Source organism: Juglans regia, chromosome 11 (assembly GCF_001411555.2).
Source record: "Juglans regia cultivar Chandler chromosome 11, Walnut 2.0, whole genome shotgun sequence".
Lineage (NCBI taxonomy): Eukaryota > Viridiplantae > Streptophyta > Magnoliopsida > Fagales > Juglandaceae > Juglans > Juglans regia.
The window spans coordinates 14876487-14891546 of record NC_049911.1 but is presented as its reverse complement, the minus strand read 5'-3'; the positions used below and the strand labels follow the sequence as shown (position 1 = coordinate 14891546).

At 36.2% G+C, this 15060-nt stretch overlaps 1 protein-coding gene across 3 annotated transcripts; it reads left to right on the top strand.

Annotated features, from left to right (window-relative positions):
- Positions 1-6802: 6802 nt before the first annotated feature.
- Positions 6803-14764, top strand: LOC118343818 (probable low-specificity L-threonine aldolase 1). 3 transcript variants are annotated; one of them, XM_035682786.1, is made up of 11 exons: positions 6803-7015; positions 7452-7533; positions 8559-9012; positions 11637-11748; positions 12573-12623; positions 12780-12851; positions 12948-13080; positions 13190-13248; positions 13748-13848; positions 14368-14434; positions 14508-14764. In XM_035682786.1, the coding sequence occupies exons 3-11, from the start codon at positions 8570-8572 to the stop codon at positions 14544-14546; spliced, it is 1077 nt and encodes a 358-aa protein (XP_035538679.1). In that variant the 5' UTR covers positions 6803-7015; positions 7452-7533; positions 8559-8569; the 3' UTR covers positions 14547-14764. The 3 variants fall into 3 exon arrangements, with proteins under 3 accessions (XP_035538679.1, XP_035538677.1, XP_035538678.1); XM_035682784.1 differs by having other exon boundaries at positions 6803-7088; XM_035682785.1 differs by having other exon boundaries at positions 6803-7248.
- Positions 14765-15060: the final 296 nt, after the last annotated feature.

The window sequence follows — 15060 nt, the reverse complement described above, 5'->3', positions numbered from 1 at the left end:
TAGAAAGTTCAAAGCTCTTTATTATTATTATTATTATTATTATTTGATTGGAAAACAACTTCATTCATCAAAAACAAACTTATACAAGAGAATCAATCCAAAGGATATTAGTAATTACATTAGGGTATGAACCCCACCATAAACTAATGTCCTTAACATTTAGGAGACGTTTGGATTCGAAGATGAGTTGAGATGAGTTGAGATGGATTATGAATAGTAATGAGATGAGTTGTGAATAATAGTGAGATTTATGAGTTAAAGTTGCTAAATAGTAATGAATAGTAGTGAGATGAGTTGAGATGAGCTGAGATGAGGTGAAATGTCCTGTGAATCCAAACATCTCCTTAAACCAAACTTAGCAAGTGAATGTGCTGCTCCATTGCAACTTTTGTTGGCATATTGAACTACACAAGAATTGAAACGATTCATCAGTTCCTTTGCCTCCTTGACAATATTCCCAGTTGCTGCCTTTGAAGTTCCTTGTTTAGTAAATTCATTGACTACCAACAAGGAATCACTTTCAATCACAAGATGATGAATTCCAAGGTGAATACTAAGCTAAAGGCCCCGCAGAATAGCCAACCCCTCAATCTCCACTGCATTCAAAACAACTTGTTCCTTTTTTGCTGCAAACATCATAACAACCCCTTCAAATCCCTTAAAATTGCTCCAACTCCAACAATAGAGCCATTTGAAGATAAAGCTCCATCTACATTAAGTTTGAAAATACTAGGAGGGGGGAATTCCCATCTGCAGTAATTCTTCACAGCAGGTAAAGGCTTGCATTTCAATTCTTTGAAAGACCTCTGCATAGCCAATGCATTTCCCACTGCAGCCCCTGCACTCACACACTTCTCCTCAAAGATCTTCATATTTCTTCTATACCAACAACTCTAGCAAATTAGGAAAAATAGCTCAAGCATTTCTTTAGATCTATCCTAAAGAATTCTTAGCACAACATCAAGAAACAACTCATTAGCACTGATTTGCAACATCGTAGGAAAATCATTAAGCCAAACTTCTTTGATAGATGGATAGTAACAAAGAGCATGCAGGACATCTTCCCTTTCAGCACCACAGAAAGAGCATTCTCCCTCAACCATCACTTGTTTCTTCATAAGGTTATATTTAGTAGGAAGGATCCCTTTAACAGCTTTCCAAGCAAAGATTTTCACCTTAGATGGAAGTTGCATGGACCAAACTTCTTTCCATAGCCACTTCAACAAGACAACCCTCAAAGATTCACCACATTGCCTGCTCTGGTTCAAGGATCGAAATAGCCTATAGGCACTCTTAACATAACAATCACCATGTGCTTCCTGAACCCAACAAAGCAAATTAGACCTTCCATGACTCAATACAATATTCAAAATCATTGAAGCCACATTAGGTGAGAACATAGCAGTCATTTTTTCCATATCCCACCCGTGATGAGCATCATCCATTAGCATATTCATAGTAGCATCTACTTCAAGAGCAGCAGCTCCACTTTCACTCTGTAGATCAGATACTTAAGGCAACCTAGGCACCTAATAATCTTTCCAAATTCTTACACCTTGACCAGAACCAATCCTCCAACGACAGCCAGCTCCCAGTTTATGTATAGTACTCCAAATACCTCTCCACACAAAAGATGGGTTGTAACCCAGTGCAACATCTAGAAAATGGTCTTGAGGGAAATATTTAGCTTTGAAGACCTTATGCAACAGAGAGTTAGTATTTTGTATAATTCTCCAACCTTGTGTAGCTAAAAGAGCATCATTGAACAACCTAAGATCCTTAAAACCCATGCCCCCATCCTGCTTAGACTCACACATATTGGTCCAACTCATCCAATGTATTCTATGTTCATCCTTCTTCTGACCCCACCAGAACTTTGCCATTAACTACTCAAGATCATAACACAGAGTGGGAGGTAGTTTGAAACAGCTCATAGAGTAAGTAGGAATGGACAATGCCACAGCTTTAATCAATATTTATTTTCCACCAACTGAGAGTATCTTTTCTTTCCACCCCTGCAATTTTTTCCAAACTTTATGCTTAATATCAGAAAAAACCTTATATTTGGACCTCCCAACCAAAGGTGGAAGCCCAAGATACTTTTCAAACTACTAGCTATGTTGCACCCCCCAAAACTCCAGTATCTCCTCCTTCATAGCAGTATGTACATTACTACTAAACACAATTCCAGTTTTTTCTTTGTTAACCTTTTGGCCTGAAGCAACCGCATAACAGTTCAACAAGTCTTGAATCTTCTGATTTTCTTCCACAGTAGCCTTACAAAACAAAAGGCTATCATCAGTAGACAGCAAATGAAATATTCTAGGAGCCCCCTACACACTTTAACAGCTGTGATGTCACCTCGTCCCTTAGCTTTTTTGAGCAATGATATTATTCCCAAGAACAAGTAAGGAGATAGTGGATCCCCTTGTCGAATGCCTCTCGAAGGGATAATAGAACCTTTGGGCTCTCCATTAATCAAAACTGAAATAGAGACAGATTTGACACACATCATTACTAAGGCAATCCATTGAGCATTAAAACCCATTCTGTCCATAACAAATTTTAGATAGGACCATTCCACACTATCATAAGCTTTACTCATATCCAACTTAATGGACATAAAGCCATCCTTGCCATTCCTCTTATGTCTCAAAAAGTGCATCAATTCATAAGCCACAAGGATATTATCCGTTATAAGTCGATCAGGGACAAAAGCACACTAAGAACTAGAAATGATCACTTCAAGCACATTTTTAAGCCTATTTGCTAGTACTTTGGAGATTAGTTTATACAACACATTGCATAAACTAATATGCCTAAATTCATAAATCAATTCAGGGTTGCTTTTCTTAGGGATCAAAGTAATAAAAATATGATTTGGTGAGGAATGTAGAGTACTAGTTCTGAGGACTTGTAATACTGCATTAGTAACATCATTCCCTACAACATGCCAATATTGTTGGAAGAAAATTGGGGCGATACCATCTAGACCAGGGGATGCATTTGATCCAAAGCTGCCTTGATTTCATCACGAGAAAACTCCTTCAACAAATCAACATATATTTCTGCAGCAACTTTCCCGCTCAAACCATCCAGAAAATCCAAGTTATTATTCTGTTGTTCAGAATTAAACAAAGACTGAAAATAACTTAAGATAATCTGGTCTCTTTCCTCTTCATATTTCCATGTTCAACCCTTTAATCCAATTCTTACTCTTCCTCTGAGAAGCTTTGTGATGAAAAAATTTTGAATTTTTGTCCCCTCCCATCATCCATAAAGCTTTAGCTCTTTGCTTCCACAAAATCTCCTCCCTCTACAACTAAGCCTGCAAGTTATTTCTAGCCTGCATTAATGCCTCTTTTGAGACACTACTAGCTTCCTCTAATTGCAATCTCTGAATATTAGCTCGAGCCCTTCTTATATTCATCTGTAAATGCCCAAATTTCAACTTATTCCAAGCTTCTAGCCTCCTGCTTGTAACACCCCCTTCCCGTAGGCTAGGTGTATCACGTATTTTTCATGAAAAAATAAACCCAGCAAGCGATTATCTAATTTCATAATTTAAAAATAAACTGAAGTAATTTATTATGAAATAAAAGGTCTAATAAAAATATCTTCTCAAAAACATTAAAGAAATAACTGAATAAATTCGTCATAAAAGACACATTTTATTTTAGAAAGTCTGATCAAAATTAAAATGCTCATTCTACTCCTGGCCTGCCTGCTCGTAATCATCATCTTCACCTGGGTAATTAAAAACATGAAAATAAACTAAAATGAGTCGATGACTCAGTAAGAAATCTATCATAACGAAAACATAATAAACATAACATTTTCATAAGAACTTTCATGCTGAACTTAAAATTCATGACTGTTCATGCTAATACTTATGCTATGTATGACTGAATTATCTGAACTAACTGACTGATTTATCTTACTTATCTGACTGGCCAACACACTTAACCCTGTGTGCAAGGTTGTGCACCAGCCCCACATCCCGCTGCAGCAAGGGGAACTACTGATAGTATTCTAGCATACTATGGTGGACCACGACTGAGTTCGTGGCTTGCACACCACCCTGAAACTGGACTGCATTGGTACCATGCATCTGAATGGCCATCTTATTAACTGATCTGAACTTATCTTACACTTGAAATTAAGATGGTTTACGTGTCTTATACACATGAGATGCATGACATATTACATACATAAATCATAATTTCTGAATTTAAACATGATGCGGAATGACATGATTGTATGCTATGCTGGATGACATGCTTGCATATGACATGAGCGGTTCATAAATAATGGCTATCGAAGAACTGGCTTGAATAATACATACATATAAACTAACTGTGATGATCCTAATTTATGATCAAATTTACTTACCTCGATGCGTTTCTTCTTGAATAATACTTCGTAACTTGAGACCTATATTCAATAAATAACTATCACTAAATTGTTTGGAACTAAAATAAATGCTAATATCTTACTTAGCTAAAATTCGGAATTCTAAAACATAGTCAAACCAATATTTGTTTAACACTAAAATCAATAATTCATAGTATTTAAATTACTTAAAATACTAATTTATAATTTAGTAGAAATACTCGAGCTATTTTTAAATAATTCACAAAAACTTAAATTCTTAAACTAAGTTTCATTTCTTAACGTAATTATTAAATCTTATAAGAAAGTTAATAAATTCCAATAAATTCTTAACATAGAAATTTTATTAAAATCTTACTAAATTGACAAAAGAAATATTAACTCAAATATTAGACTTAAAATTATACTTTAAAACATATTTCCAATTCTTTAAACATTTATTAAAAAGAATCTTTAACTACTTATATTTATTTAATAAACTCAACTAGTAATATTAAACTCAATATAAATCACTAAAACAATTATTGAAATAAAATGAGATCAAGTATAACTTAAAATATAAGCTCAAATAAATATCACTATAATCTGTAAAAAGGGTTAAAAACTCTGGCCCATAACTATAATACTATACTACATGAGCCCAAACAGGAAACTAAACCCAAACCCATCCCAACCTCATACGGCCTAAAGGACTAGGGCCCAAGGCCCATCAAAACCCACGGGTTCCCTCTAGAACCCGAGAACACGGCAAGCCTAAAAAGAAAATGAAAACAGAGTTGAGAGAGAAAGAGTCTGCGATGGAGGAGCTCACTGAGGAAGAGGGGCTAACTCGACGGTGGTTCTGGCGGCTGGGAGCGATCGGCGGCGCGACAGGGGGGTTCCTATGGTGGTGCGGCACCGAGTGAGAGAAAGAGAGAGAGAGTTTAGAGAGAGGAACTACTAAACCGAAACCAAAAGAGAGAGAAAGGAAGCTGTGGCGGCGGCAGTGGGCTTCCCGGAAGAGAGTGGGTGCGACGGGACAAGGACGGCCGGCAGTTTCTGTGGTGGCTGGTCGGTGGTTCGACGTCCCTCAAGGTGGCTACCGTTGAAGTGAAACAGAGGCTTCGGCCTTCACGTCCGTGGCTGCTGCGGCGTGTCCTCGCGGCTGGGGATGGTCCGGTGTCTTCTAAGGTGGCCGGTGGTGGCGTCGGCGTGTTCTGGGCAGCTTGGAGTCGCCGTGGTTGATGGTGGTTCGCGGCACGACACATGGGATGCTTTGTTTCGTGAGAGAGAAACATAGTCATTCTTGTTCTGTCATTCCATGCAACGTTGGTTTCCGTTGGGTCTACGGCACTGCAGGTAGCGGGGCTGAGCATGGGCCAGGCAAGGCTCGAAGTGGTTCTTGGTCTGCGGTGTGAGGTTTTCTTTATGCAGAAGATCCAGCGTATAAACATATATATATAGGTGGTAGAGAACACCCTAAAAATAAAACCCTAAGGAAAGAGACGTGCATGCATAGGAGAGGAAACGTGCGGGGCGGAGAGGAGGGAAAACGTGGAACTTAAAATATGAGAGTAGTTATCCTAATAACAATAAAATCTTAAATAATAATAATAATAATAATAATAATAATAATAATAATAATAATAATAACCTAATTATCAAACCTAATAAAATATCCGTGTAATTGTCTCTAATGATATAGGATCGGGATGTTACACTGCTGCAGCTACTTAATCTATCAATTATTTCAACCATAGACCTCCCTTCAAAACTCCCTTGCCAAAACCTTGAAATAACATCACTAACCAATCAGTTAGCCTCGGATACTGGGTTTTTCCTTTCAGTTTTTCTCCTCTCTTCTGTTGTTTTCCTTTTCTCCTCTCTATTTCGTATCGAATCGAAATCACTGACAATGACTTGTAAATTTTAAAAGGAAAAATTCTAGACATAAGTTTCACATATTACACATCATTTAAAAAGTATATGATTTTATTTTTTTATCATTATATTTCATATTTTAATTTAATATAAAATATGAGAACAGAAAAATAAAATCGTATATTTTTAAATGGTATGTAAGAGTGTGAAACTTCTGTGTAGCACAATTTAATTAAAAGAGAAATGATAGTTGAAATGCGCAAGTGTCAATACAGTATAATTATTTAAAATAAATAAATAAATATGAAATTTATATAAAAATAATAATTTTTTAATAATAAACTTTATTTGTTTTTAAAACGATTTTATTACGTTTATACCCTTTATGATTTTATGTAATATTATTCTTATTTTTTATTTAAAATAAAATTAAAAAATAATTGCGTAAAAATTGTAAGTTTATAAGTTTTGAAATAATAATGCGAAGTTATTAACAATAATTTGTGATTTGAAACGCATTGATTTGGGTACCTATCTCAGAAGATAAGAAGCCAGCTGGTTTTCCATCCACGAAAGGAAAGATTCACAGAAAATGGAACGTGACATTATAATAGATATAATTGGGCGATGAATGCCATAGTTCATCTGGTTCCTCTTGTGATTCCGTTTATTGACCTTTCCCTTGCATAAGAGTCCAACAGTGGCTAAGTCGACGTGGATGCAAACCGACACTCATGCTTCTGGCATATTCAAGAATATATTCGTACATCTGACATTCCAACTGTGGTTCAGTTTGGGTTATTTGGAATCTCAAAACTAAACCCTGTTCTTTTAAGGTTTCTTTTTGAGTCATAAACCTGTTTGAAGTTTGAGAAAATGAGCTGTTTGTTTTGATTGTTGAAGTGGTAGCCTTTTTTGGGAGGGAGTTCTTGGGAGTTACTCGTCGAAAACAAGAAAAGAAGAATAAATTCTTGGGTTCTTTTTCTTATTTAACTGGTAGAGTAGTTTTTGCCTTTGCATGTGTTTGTTATGGCTGCTTTACATCATAAAGAGCGAAAAACTGTTTTTCCTCCTTGGACGTTTGAGAATTCTGTTTCATTTTTGTCAACAATTCTGAGAGTTTGCCAATAATTTGTTTATATATATCATTAGATTTCCTGTTCTGTCGAATATTTTCAAACTTTATTACTGTTATGCAGCGTATAAGGATCGCCAATCATTTCAATCGAGAAGTTTTTCTGAAACCGAGTTGAAGGCACTAAAGAAGAAGAGTTTACACTGGTGTGGTCATAATCCCCTCACTGTCTTTCTATGATTTGTTTTTATGTTGCTTGTGAACTGACTTCTTGAATTCCTTCCTTGAGCCTAGTTGAAGACGAAATGACATGATAGTGATCAGGACTAATCGAACCCTTACTGTTTGAACCTTAAAAACTCCGTGTAAAATAGTGATCAGACAAATTGAGGGTCAAAAGAGTTGAAAATAAGCCATAGATATTTTATGAAAATGGATACTTCGTTAAAAAATTGCTGAAAGCAATAAACAGTACAGATTTAAATGAGGAATCTACAATTTTATATTGTTTAACAAACTCAGGATCTGATTGCCTCCAAACTTTACTCTGTTCAATAACTTTGCAATGTTGGGCCAGTGAGTGTGCTGCACCATTTGCGTCTCTTCCGTTATGTCTGACTTCTATTTACAAAGATCTATGACTTCAGCTAGCAAGGCTTCTTGATGAGACATGTTCATATTTGTTGCATTCAGTCGATCCACTATAGTTTTTATAGTCACTTTCAATAATAATCTTTGGGGTACCCAAATGAAAGGTAGACTGCAGCCCTCATAGAACTTCTAGTGCCTCTATACTTTCCACTTCTTGTTCCCCATATTCAGCTTTGCAAATTGCCATTAAGACTTGACCTTGTTCATCTCGGAGAATAGCATGAATGCCAGATTTATTTTGTTCTATAAAGATAGTTCCATCCACAAATTGAGGGTCAAAATGGTTGAAAATAAGCCATACATAATCCTGTTTTTGTTGGTACTAAATATTTTTCTTTTAGAATCTAATGAGAACTGCTTTTGATTGCACATATTTTACATTAAAGTTCCTTTCTTGCTTTCACAGTGGAGATTATAATTTTATCAGAATTTTTGAATTATCCAATAATGGTTGGAGAAAAGAAAGTCTGTAGGCATCAGTGGGTTTGAAGTTATTCATTTCAATTGATTCTTTCTAGTTTAGATGCATTTTTCTTTGGAATATGGTGTGCGAATTGTTTCTTATTCATTTATTGTTCAGTTCTGGAAAAAATGATTACTCGAACAGTGGATCTCCGGTCTGACACAGTCACCAAACCAACTGAAGCAATGCGGGCTGCTATGGCGACTGCTGTGGTTGATGATGACGTTTTGCACCATGACCCAACTGCTTTATGCTTGGAAACAGAAATGGCAAGGATCACGGGGAAGGAGGCAGCCCTATTTGTTCCCTCAGGCACAATGGGTAATCTAATTAGTGTGCTTGTTCATTGCGACACTAGGGGAAGTGAAGTCATTCTTGGAGACAATTCCCATATCCACATTTATGAGAATGGTGGCATTTCAACAATTGGAGGTGTGCATCCAAGGACTGTAAAGAACAACCAAGATGGAACAATGGATATTGATTTAATTGAAGCTGCCATTAGAGATCCAGGAGGGGTGCTCGTGTACCCTACTACAAGGCTTATCTGCTTGGAAAACACGCATGCAAAGTAAGGATTATTATACTTATCAAAGAGTTATGTCTGCCTTGTGGTAGATAATGATACCCTAACCACTTTTTATAATCGATGTCTTAAATGAATATATTGGGAGATTCCACATTGTGTGCTGTGAAAGCTGGTTTTTCTAGGGGAAATTAAAAGGAAATCAGTTACCTGTACTTTCACTTTTTAAAACCTGAATTTTTAATATAATAAACTCAACACCTGTACTTCTACACATTAAATTTAAGAAATGAAAAAAAAACATCGAAAAAAAATTGTTTCACATGTTCACATATAATTAAAAATATAATAATAAAAAATATAAAAGATTGGAGGCATCCCCTGTCACCCCATGGGGTGGCCTCCTGCAGGGTGGTGGAGAGGCCCTGGGAGGGGAGGAGATCCCCTCTGCCTCCACTTGTGTGGTGTTGGTATGGGGTGGGTGGGAGGGGTCATGCCTCCACTGCACAGGGGGAGGAGTGAGGATCCCCCAACCTGCTCACCACGTAGGGAAAGAAGAATGGGAGACCACCCTGCGCATCAACCATGCCAGTGGAGGCACCGTAGGTAGGAGAGATCCCCTTCTCTGCCCTCAGTCCCTTTCTTTATTCACTTTTACTTTATCTAATTTTTCACTTTTTTTTGTAAAACACATACATATTTCCGACATGTTAGATGAAGTATCTGTCAGCATTGGCGTTTTATTTTGTTGGAAAACATCTAAGGGTATTGAATTTAACATGCCGGTAGAGGTGCCATGTGGTGGGAGGGATCCTCTCCACCACCCTTGGTGCCGTGCTTTTTTTTTTCTTTCTTTAAGTTTCTTTTATTTTATTTTTCTATGTAAAAAATACAATACATGTTACTGGCATGTTCAACGTGACTGTCATCTTCGGCATCTTATTTGTTGGAATATGCCTGCTGGTATTGTCTTAACATGTTTAAAAGCACAGGTGTTAAATTTATCCAATTAAAATCTCGGGTCTCAAAAGTAAATTGTGAAAAAGCACTGGTACCTGGTTTCTTGGTTCTCCTTCGTTTGATGTTTTGCCTGCCTCTACATGCATGCTATATGAAATATATGCTTTTTTTGACACCAATTATTAGGGACCTGTGTGCTCATGCAGTTGTAATGCACAAATTTTATTGGGTTGAAAGGCATGGTAAACTGCCCTGCAGATGCAGAGTTGGCGATTTCTCTGTTAACAGTTAATTCTATTACTTTTGTTATCATTTTTTTTATGGTTGTATTGTCCAATGAAACTAGTTCTTGTTTCGAGGCTTCTTCAAATTTCATCTGAACCGATGATATTTTCTTTCCCAAGGGCAATCTTCCCTCAATTAAAGTTAATTGTACATAACTTTAATTGCTAATTTGTAAAGACATGCTTCCTTACATCACAGGATAAAATGCTACTCATGCTTCCATATAGCTTTAATTTGTATTGAATATATAGGGGAAGGATATGAAATTTAGCATAGCTTTGACAGTAGCTCATTATTAAGTATTTCTAATTTCTTCACCTCATTTTTTTCCATTCTTCAGTCTTTAGGATCACATAATGATTTTGTTATGCTCATCCCTCACTTCTACATGTACGGAGGTTTGATTGAACTGAGTTAGTTTTAACTTTAATTTTTCAATGTCCAGACAAATATAGCTTGTGCTCTCAGTTTTGGGACTTGGACTGCTAAATGTATTATCATTCCAGTTCTCAAGTCAATTTGGATGTGTGTGGCTTTGAAAAGAAAAAGTTAAATTCTTCATGTGGCATGATGTTTCATTCCATGTTTGCACGTAACTTCAGAGTGTGGAAGCAGTGCAGTCAGCTGCATTAATTTCAGTTTTAGGATTTTCAGAAGTCTGGAAAGTAGCATAATAATGAATTTCACATTCTTGTTCTCTTTGTTTATTCATACTCAGCTCAATATCCTAGGAGGCTCATATGAATGTAAGATAACTGAAGTCGTCTCTCATGGACTTTTGGTCAAACCTGTCTGCTCTTGATGTGAAACATTGATCATAACATTCAAGACTTTTTTTATAGTATTAACACTTCATTAAAGGGTACAATCCAAGTACCGAGTAAGTATACAAGAAATAAAACTATCTAGAAGGAGAAAAATATATAAGAAAAAGGGTAATGCTACAAACCACACTCCTTTCGGGTTGTTCTTGTATTACTTTCATTTTTTTAGTTCAGGCCAGAACGAGACATATTTTTGCAGGAACATTACTTTGTAATCCTTGGTCAGGTTGATGGGAAGGGATGTATAAAGATCCATGCTTTATATTATTACTACCTAAAAAGCTATATTTTGTTGTTGCAATCAGTCTAGAATCCACGTTCAAAAGTACCTGAAACTACACTCAGCACAGTATGGAATTTTCTGAGAAATTTAAGCAGTAGCTCTACTTTGAGCAAATTATATTATAAGTATTACACTAATTGCTCTTGAATCTATGAACTGTATTGCTGAGGAATATGAACTTTTCTTCCACATGGTGTTTCTTTTTTCCCTATCAATTTATTGAACCATCAATATGTTTTTCTTTTCACTTTTTAACTGTAATGACTGTGTATTCTGTGATTGTAATGCCTTACGAGTGGCATCTCTACTAAATGTAGCTCTGGAGGTAGATGTCTGTCTGTAGAATATGTAGACAAAGTTGGAGAGCTAGCCAAAAAGCATGGTTTGAAGCTTCATATTGATGGGGCCCGCATTTTTAATGCATCGGTTGTAAGTAAAATTTTTTGCATGTGTTTAGTTTGTCATTGCGTGTTATTGTGTGGTATGTTCGACATCCATGTGGAGGTAAGTAAGTACGTCCCTGGAGTTGTGATTTAGTCCATATGATGTGCTAGAAAGCCCTATGGAAGCTTAAATTTTGCTGTGCAAAATGGTCAAGTACCTTAGAGCACACTTTTTTTTTCCTACCTTTACCATTTTCCCACATATGTTGAACCTCATCCTCAAACAGGTTAACACACTTAAATGCTGGAAAAGATTCTCACACTCATGAATACAACTGCTACAATATGCTGTATGATATCTCTTGAAGCAAACTGCGGCATAGCATCATGAAAGGGGCCATCATAGAAATTTGTGAGCTAACCTGCTCGAGGATGACAATATGAATTATAGTGCACTGTCTAAAATTAGCTATTGTGCATTGGCTAATTCCACTCTTACGAGGGGGGCCATCATAGAAATTTGTCACTTTGTAATAGTTGATATATGGAAAACGTGATCTTAATGTTCCTATAATTGCTACCATGCGGTGGCAGCTGCTTATTTTTTTCATCTACTTGTTCTAGGATATGGATAATTTACCTTGGAGTGCCTGTTATGATGCTTCAGAGGCATTTATCTGCCATATTTTCTACATTCTTCACTTCTAAGTAAATGCATATATCTTCTATGTAAATTTGAGCTGAACATTCCTTTTCATTGTGAATGATGATTTTGGATCAATCTCTATTTCTGATGCCAATTGTCTTTCTTCAACAAATTGTGAAGTATATACTATATGAGTTTCTAATCCAGAAACATTGGTATGCCAGGCACTCGGCATTCCTGTTCATAGGCTGGTGCAAGCTGCTGACTCCGTTTCGGTATGGTTGCCTTGTGTGGGCATTCTTAGATCTTTTTATTCTGCAAGTTTTCAGTATTATCACTTGTTGATATTACTTGCAACTTAATTCTGAAGTTCATTATTTATTAGACCACATATTGCCAATGCTTTTGTCTCATTTAAATTTGTGAACCAGGTATGCCTGTCAAAGGGTCTGGGTGCTCCAGTTGGATCTGTTATTGTTGGCTCCAGAAGCTTTATTGCCAAGGTACCAACGAAAATTATATGGTTAGAAGTATCAGCAGCTCCTTAGATCTATTAGAAAACTTACTTAGCATCAAACTCTTCTGTTTCCACCTGTTAGGCCAAAATACTTCGGAAAACCTTAGGTGGTGGGATGAGACAGGTTGGGATCCTTTGCGCTGCTGCTTTGGTAGCTGTACAAGAAAATGTTGTAAAGCTTGAAGGCGATCACAAGAAAGCTAAGATTTTAGCAGGTTGGTACTTAGTATTCTAGTGTACTTGTTTCATATTGCATTATCGTTGCTGGGAAGAATAATTATTCCCCTGGCTCTTTATTTCTATGTTCTCTCTCAAAAATTCCAGAAGGACTGAGTCAAATCAAAGGAATAAAAGTCGATGTTGCTTCAGTGGAGACCAATATTGTAAGTATCTTAGTTATGTGAATTTTGGTTGTTTTTCTATGTAATCAAAACTCTTGAGATTCTAGTTTACATAATTTAAGATTGGGAAGTTGCTGAACCAAGTATTAAGTGGTTAAGAAACTAGTTTACTGAATCTAGTTTTTATTATCAAGTAGCTTTGTGTACGCTTGCTCAATAACAAATCATATTGAAAGTGGGACACATGCAAATCTGCTTCATGCAAAGGTTTGAGCACAACTTTGCACAAGATTTGTTCCGACAGGATTATAATCGGAACCACTATAACACTTCTGGAGGATTAATTGTTTCTCCTTGTGATCTCTCACATTTTATCTTTTTTTTGGGGGGGGGGGGGTCCATATAGAATGATTTAAGTCACTTGACACTTCAGGTTGAGTTCATTTGTTCATTTGTATATTACATATTAGTGCTTTTCTTGATCTCATTCATATAAGCTGAACATGTACTAATACATACTTTTGCTTTGGTACATCACCAGATATATTTTGACATAGATGAAAGCTCAAAGTTCACAGCAGAAAAACTGTGCGAGTACTTAGAAGAACATGGTATACTCGTGACGCAAGAGGGCCCATTAAGGTCTGGTTTCCTCACAAAAAGCAGCTTAAATCCATGAATTCCTTCGTAGTTCGTCTTTTCGTTGTTTTTTTTAAGTCCAACTCATGGATTTAGTTTTTTCAACAAATATAAGCTTAAAAGAAGTAAGCACGTGTGTTCATATCAAGTGATATTTTTATGATTATTGATTGTGTGTCCAAGCAGAAAGAGGGGTGTGTTGTTCTAGGATCTACGCAATAAACCAGAGAACTTGACTAATTACTGAAGATGTAGGAGGGCCTCACTTTGTGGGTTTTACGTACAAAATTTCTTAATGGAAAAGCTAAAGTTTTCACCTTTTAGTTTCAACATGTTATTTCATTTTCTCTGTTTGTTGCATGTCAAAAATAGAGGCAAGACTTTCAATGCATGTTCAGTTCAGATGCTCTGATATGGCACATTTTCTTTGATCCCGTTTATAAAGTTAGACAGTAGTTGTTTTTGTTAGACAGGAAAATGAATCAAATGATGATGTTGTTGTTGGTGTTTTTGCTGTTTCAGGATCAGGATTGTCCTCCACCACCAAATTTCTGAAAGTGATGTGCAATACACCTTGTCATACTTTCAGGTGATCCACCTCCCACCCTTCACTAGTTTGTTCCTAAAATTTTGTAATTTACACTTGCATTTGAATTTCGCAGCATGCTCTATCTGGTGTTCAAGATCAAAATGGCATCTAGTGGGAGAATTTGTCATCACTCTCTTCCTTCTCAAGAAGCCCATTGGGTTTTCTAAACTCGAATAATTTCGTATTTATTATTTTTATTTAAATAAAGCAGCTCGTGAAAATGTCCGAACTTTCGTGAACAATAAAATACGTCTTGATGAAAAGTTCGATCGCAACTTGTGTTCGAATAAAAATTAAATGAATGAAATTTGACTATTTACTATTTGTTAATCGACTCGTTTATATATGTACTCTTTATATAGTTTTATTGAACTTTTTATTCTATTTGCTTTTAAGATTAATTTAGTTGGTCCTTCTATTAAACAACTAAATTATTAACTATGTTGACCTGTATGTCACACGTCATACAACTACAAAAAATAAAAAACTAAAAACTACAAAGAAAATTTGGAGTTTAAGAAAAGGAGAGCGAGAGATAGGGAATCATTGAGTAAGAATGTAGTGTCACTTGAGAGTCCGAGACTCCAGTTCTATTAAGCAAGAGTAGAAATCGGTTTTAACAATTT

Bases quoted from the DNA above. Each gene is read 5' to 3' on its own strand.
- LOC118343818 (XM_035682786.1), top strand. From the start codon at position 8,570: ATGATTACTCGAACAGTGGATCTCCGGTCTGACACAGTCACCAAACCA. The intron at 9,013-11,636 runs GTAAGGATTATT...TACTAAATGTAG, and splicing joins TTGGAAAACACGCATGCAAA to CTCTGGAGGTAGATGTCTGT. The intron at 13,249-13,747 runs GTAAGTATCTTA...GTACATCACCAG, and splicing joins CTTCAGTGGAGACCAATATT to ATATATTTTGACATAGATGA.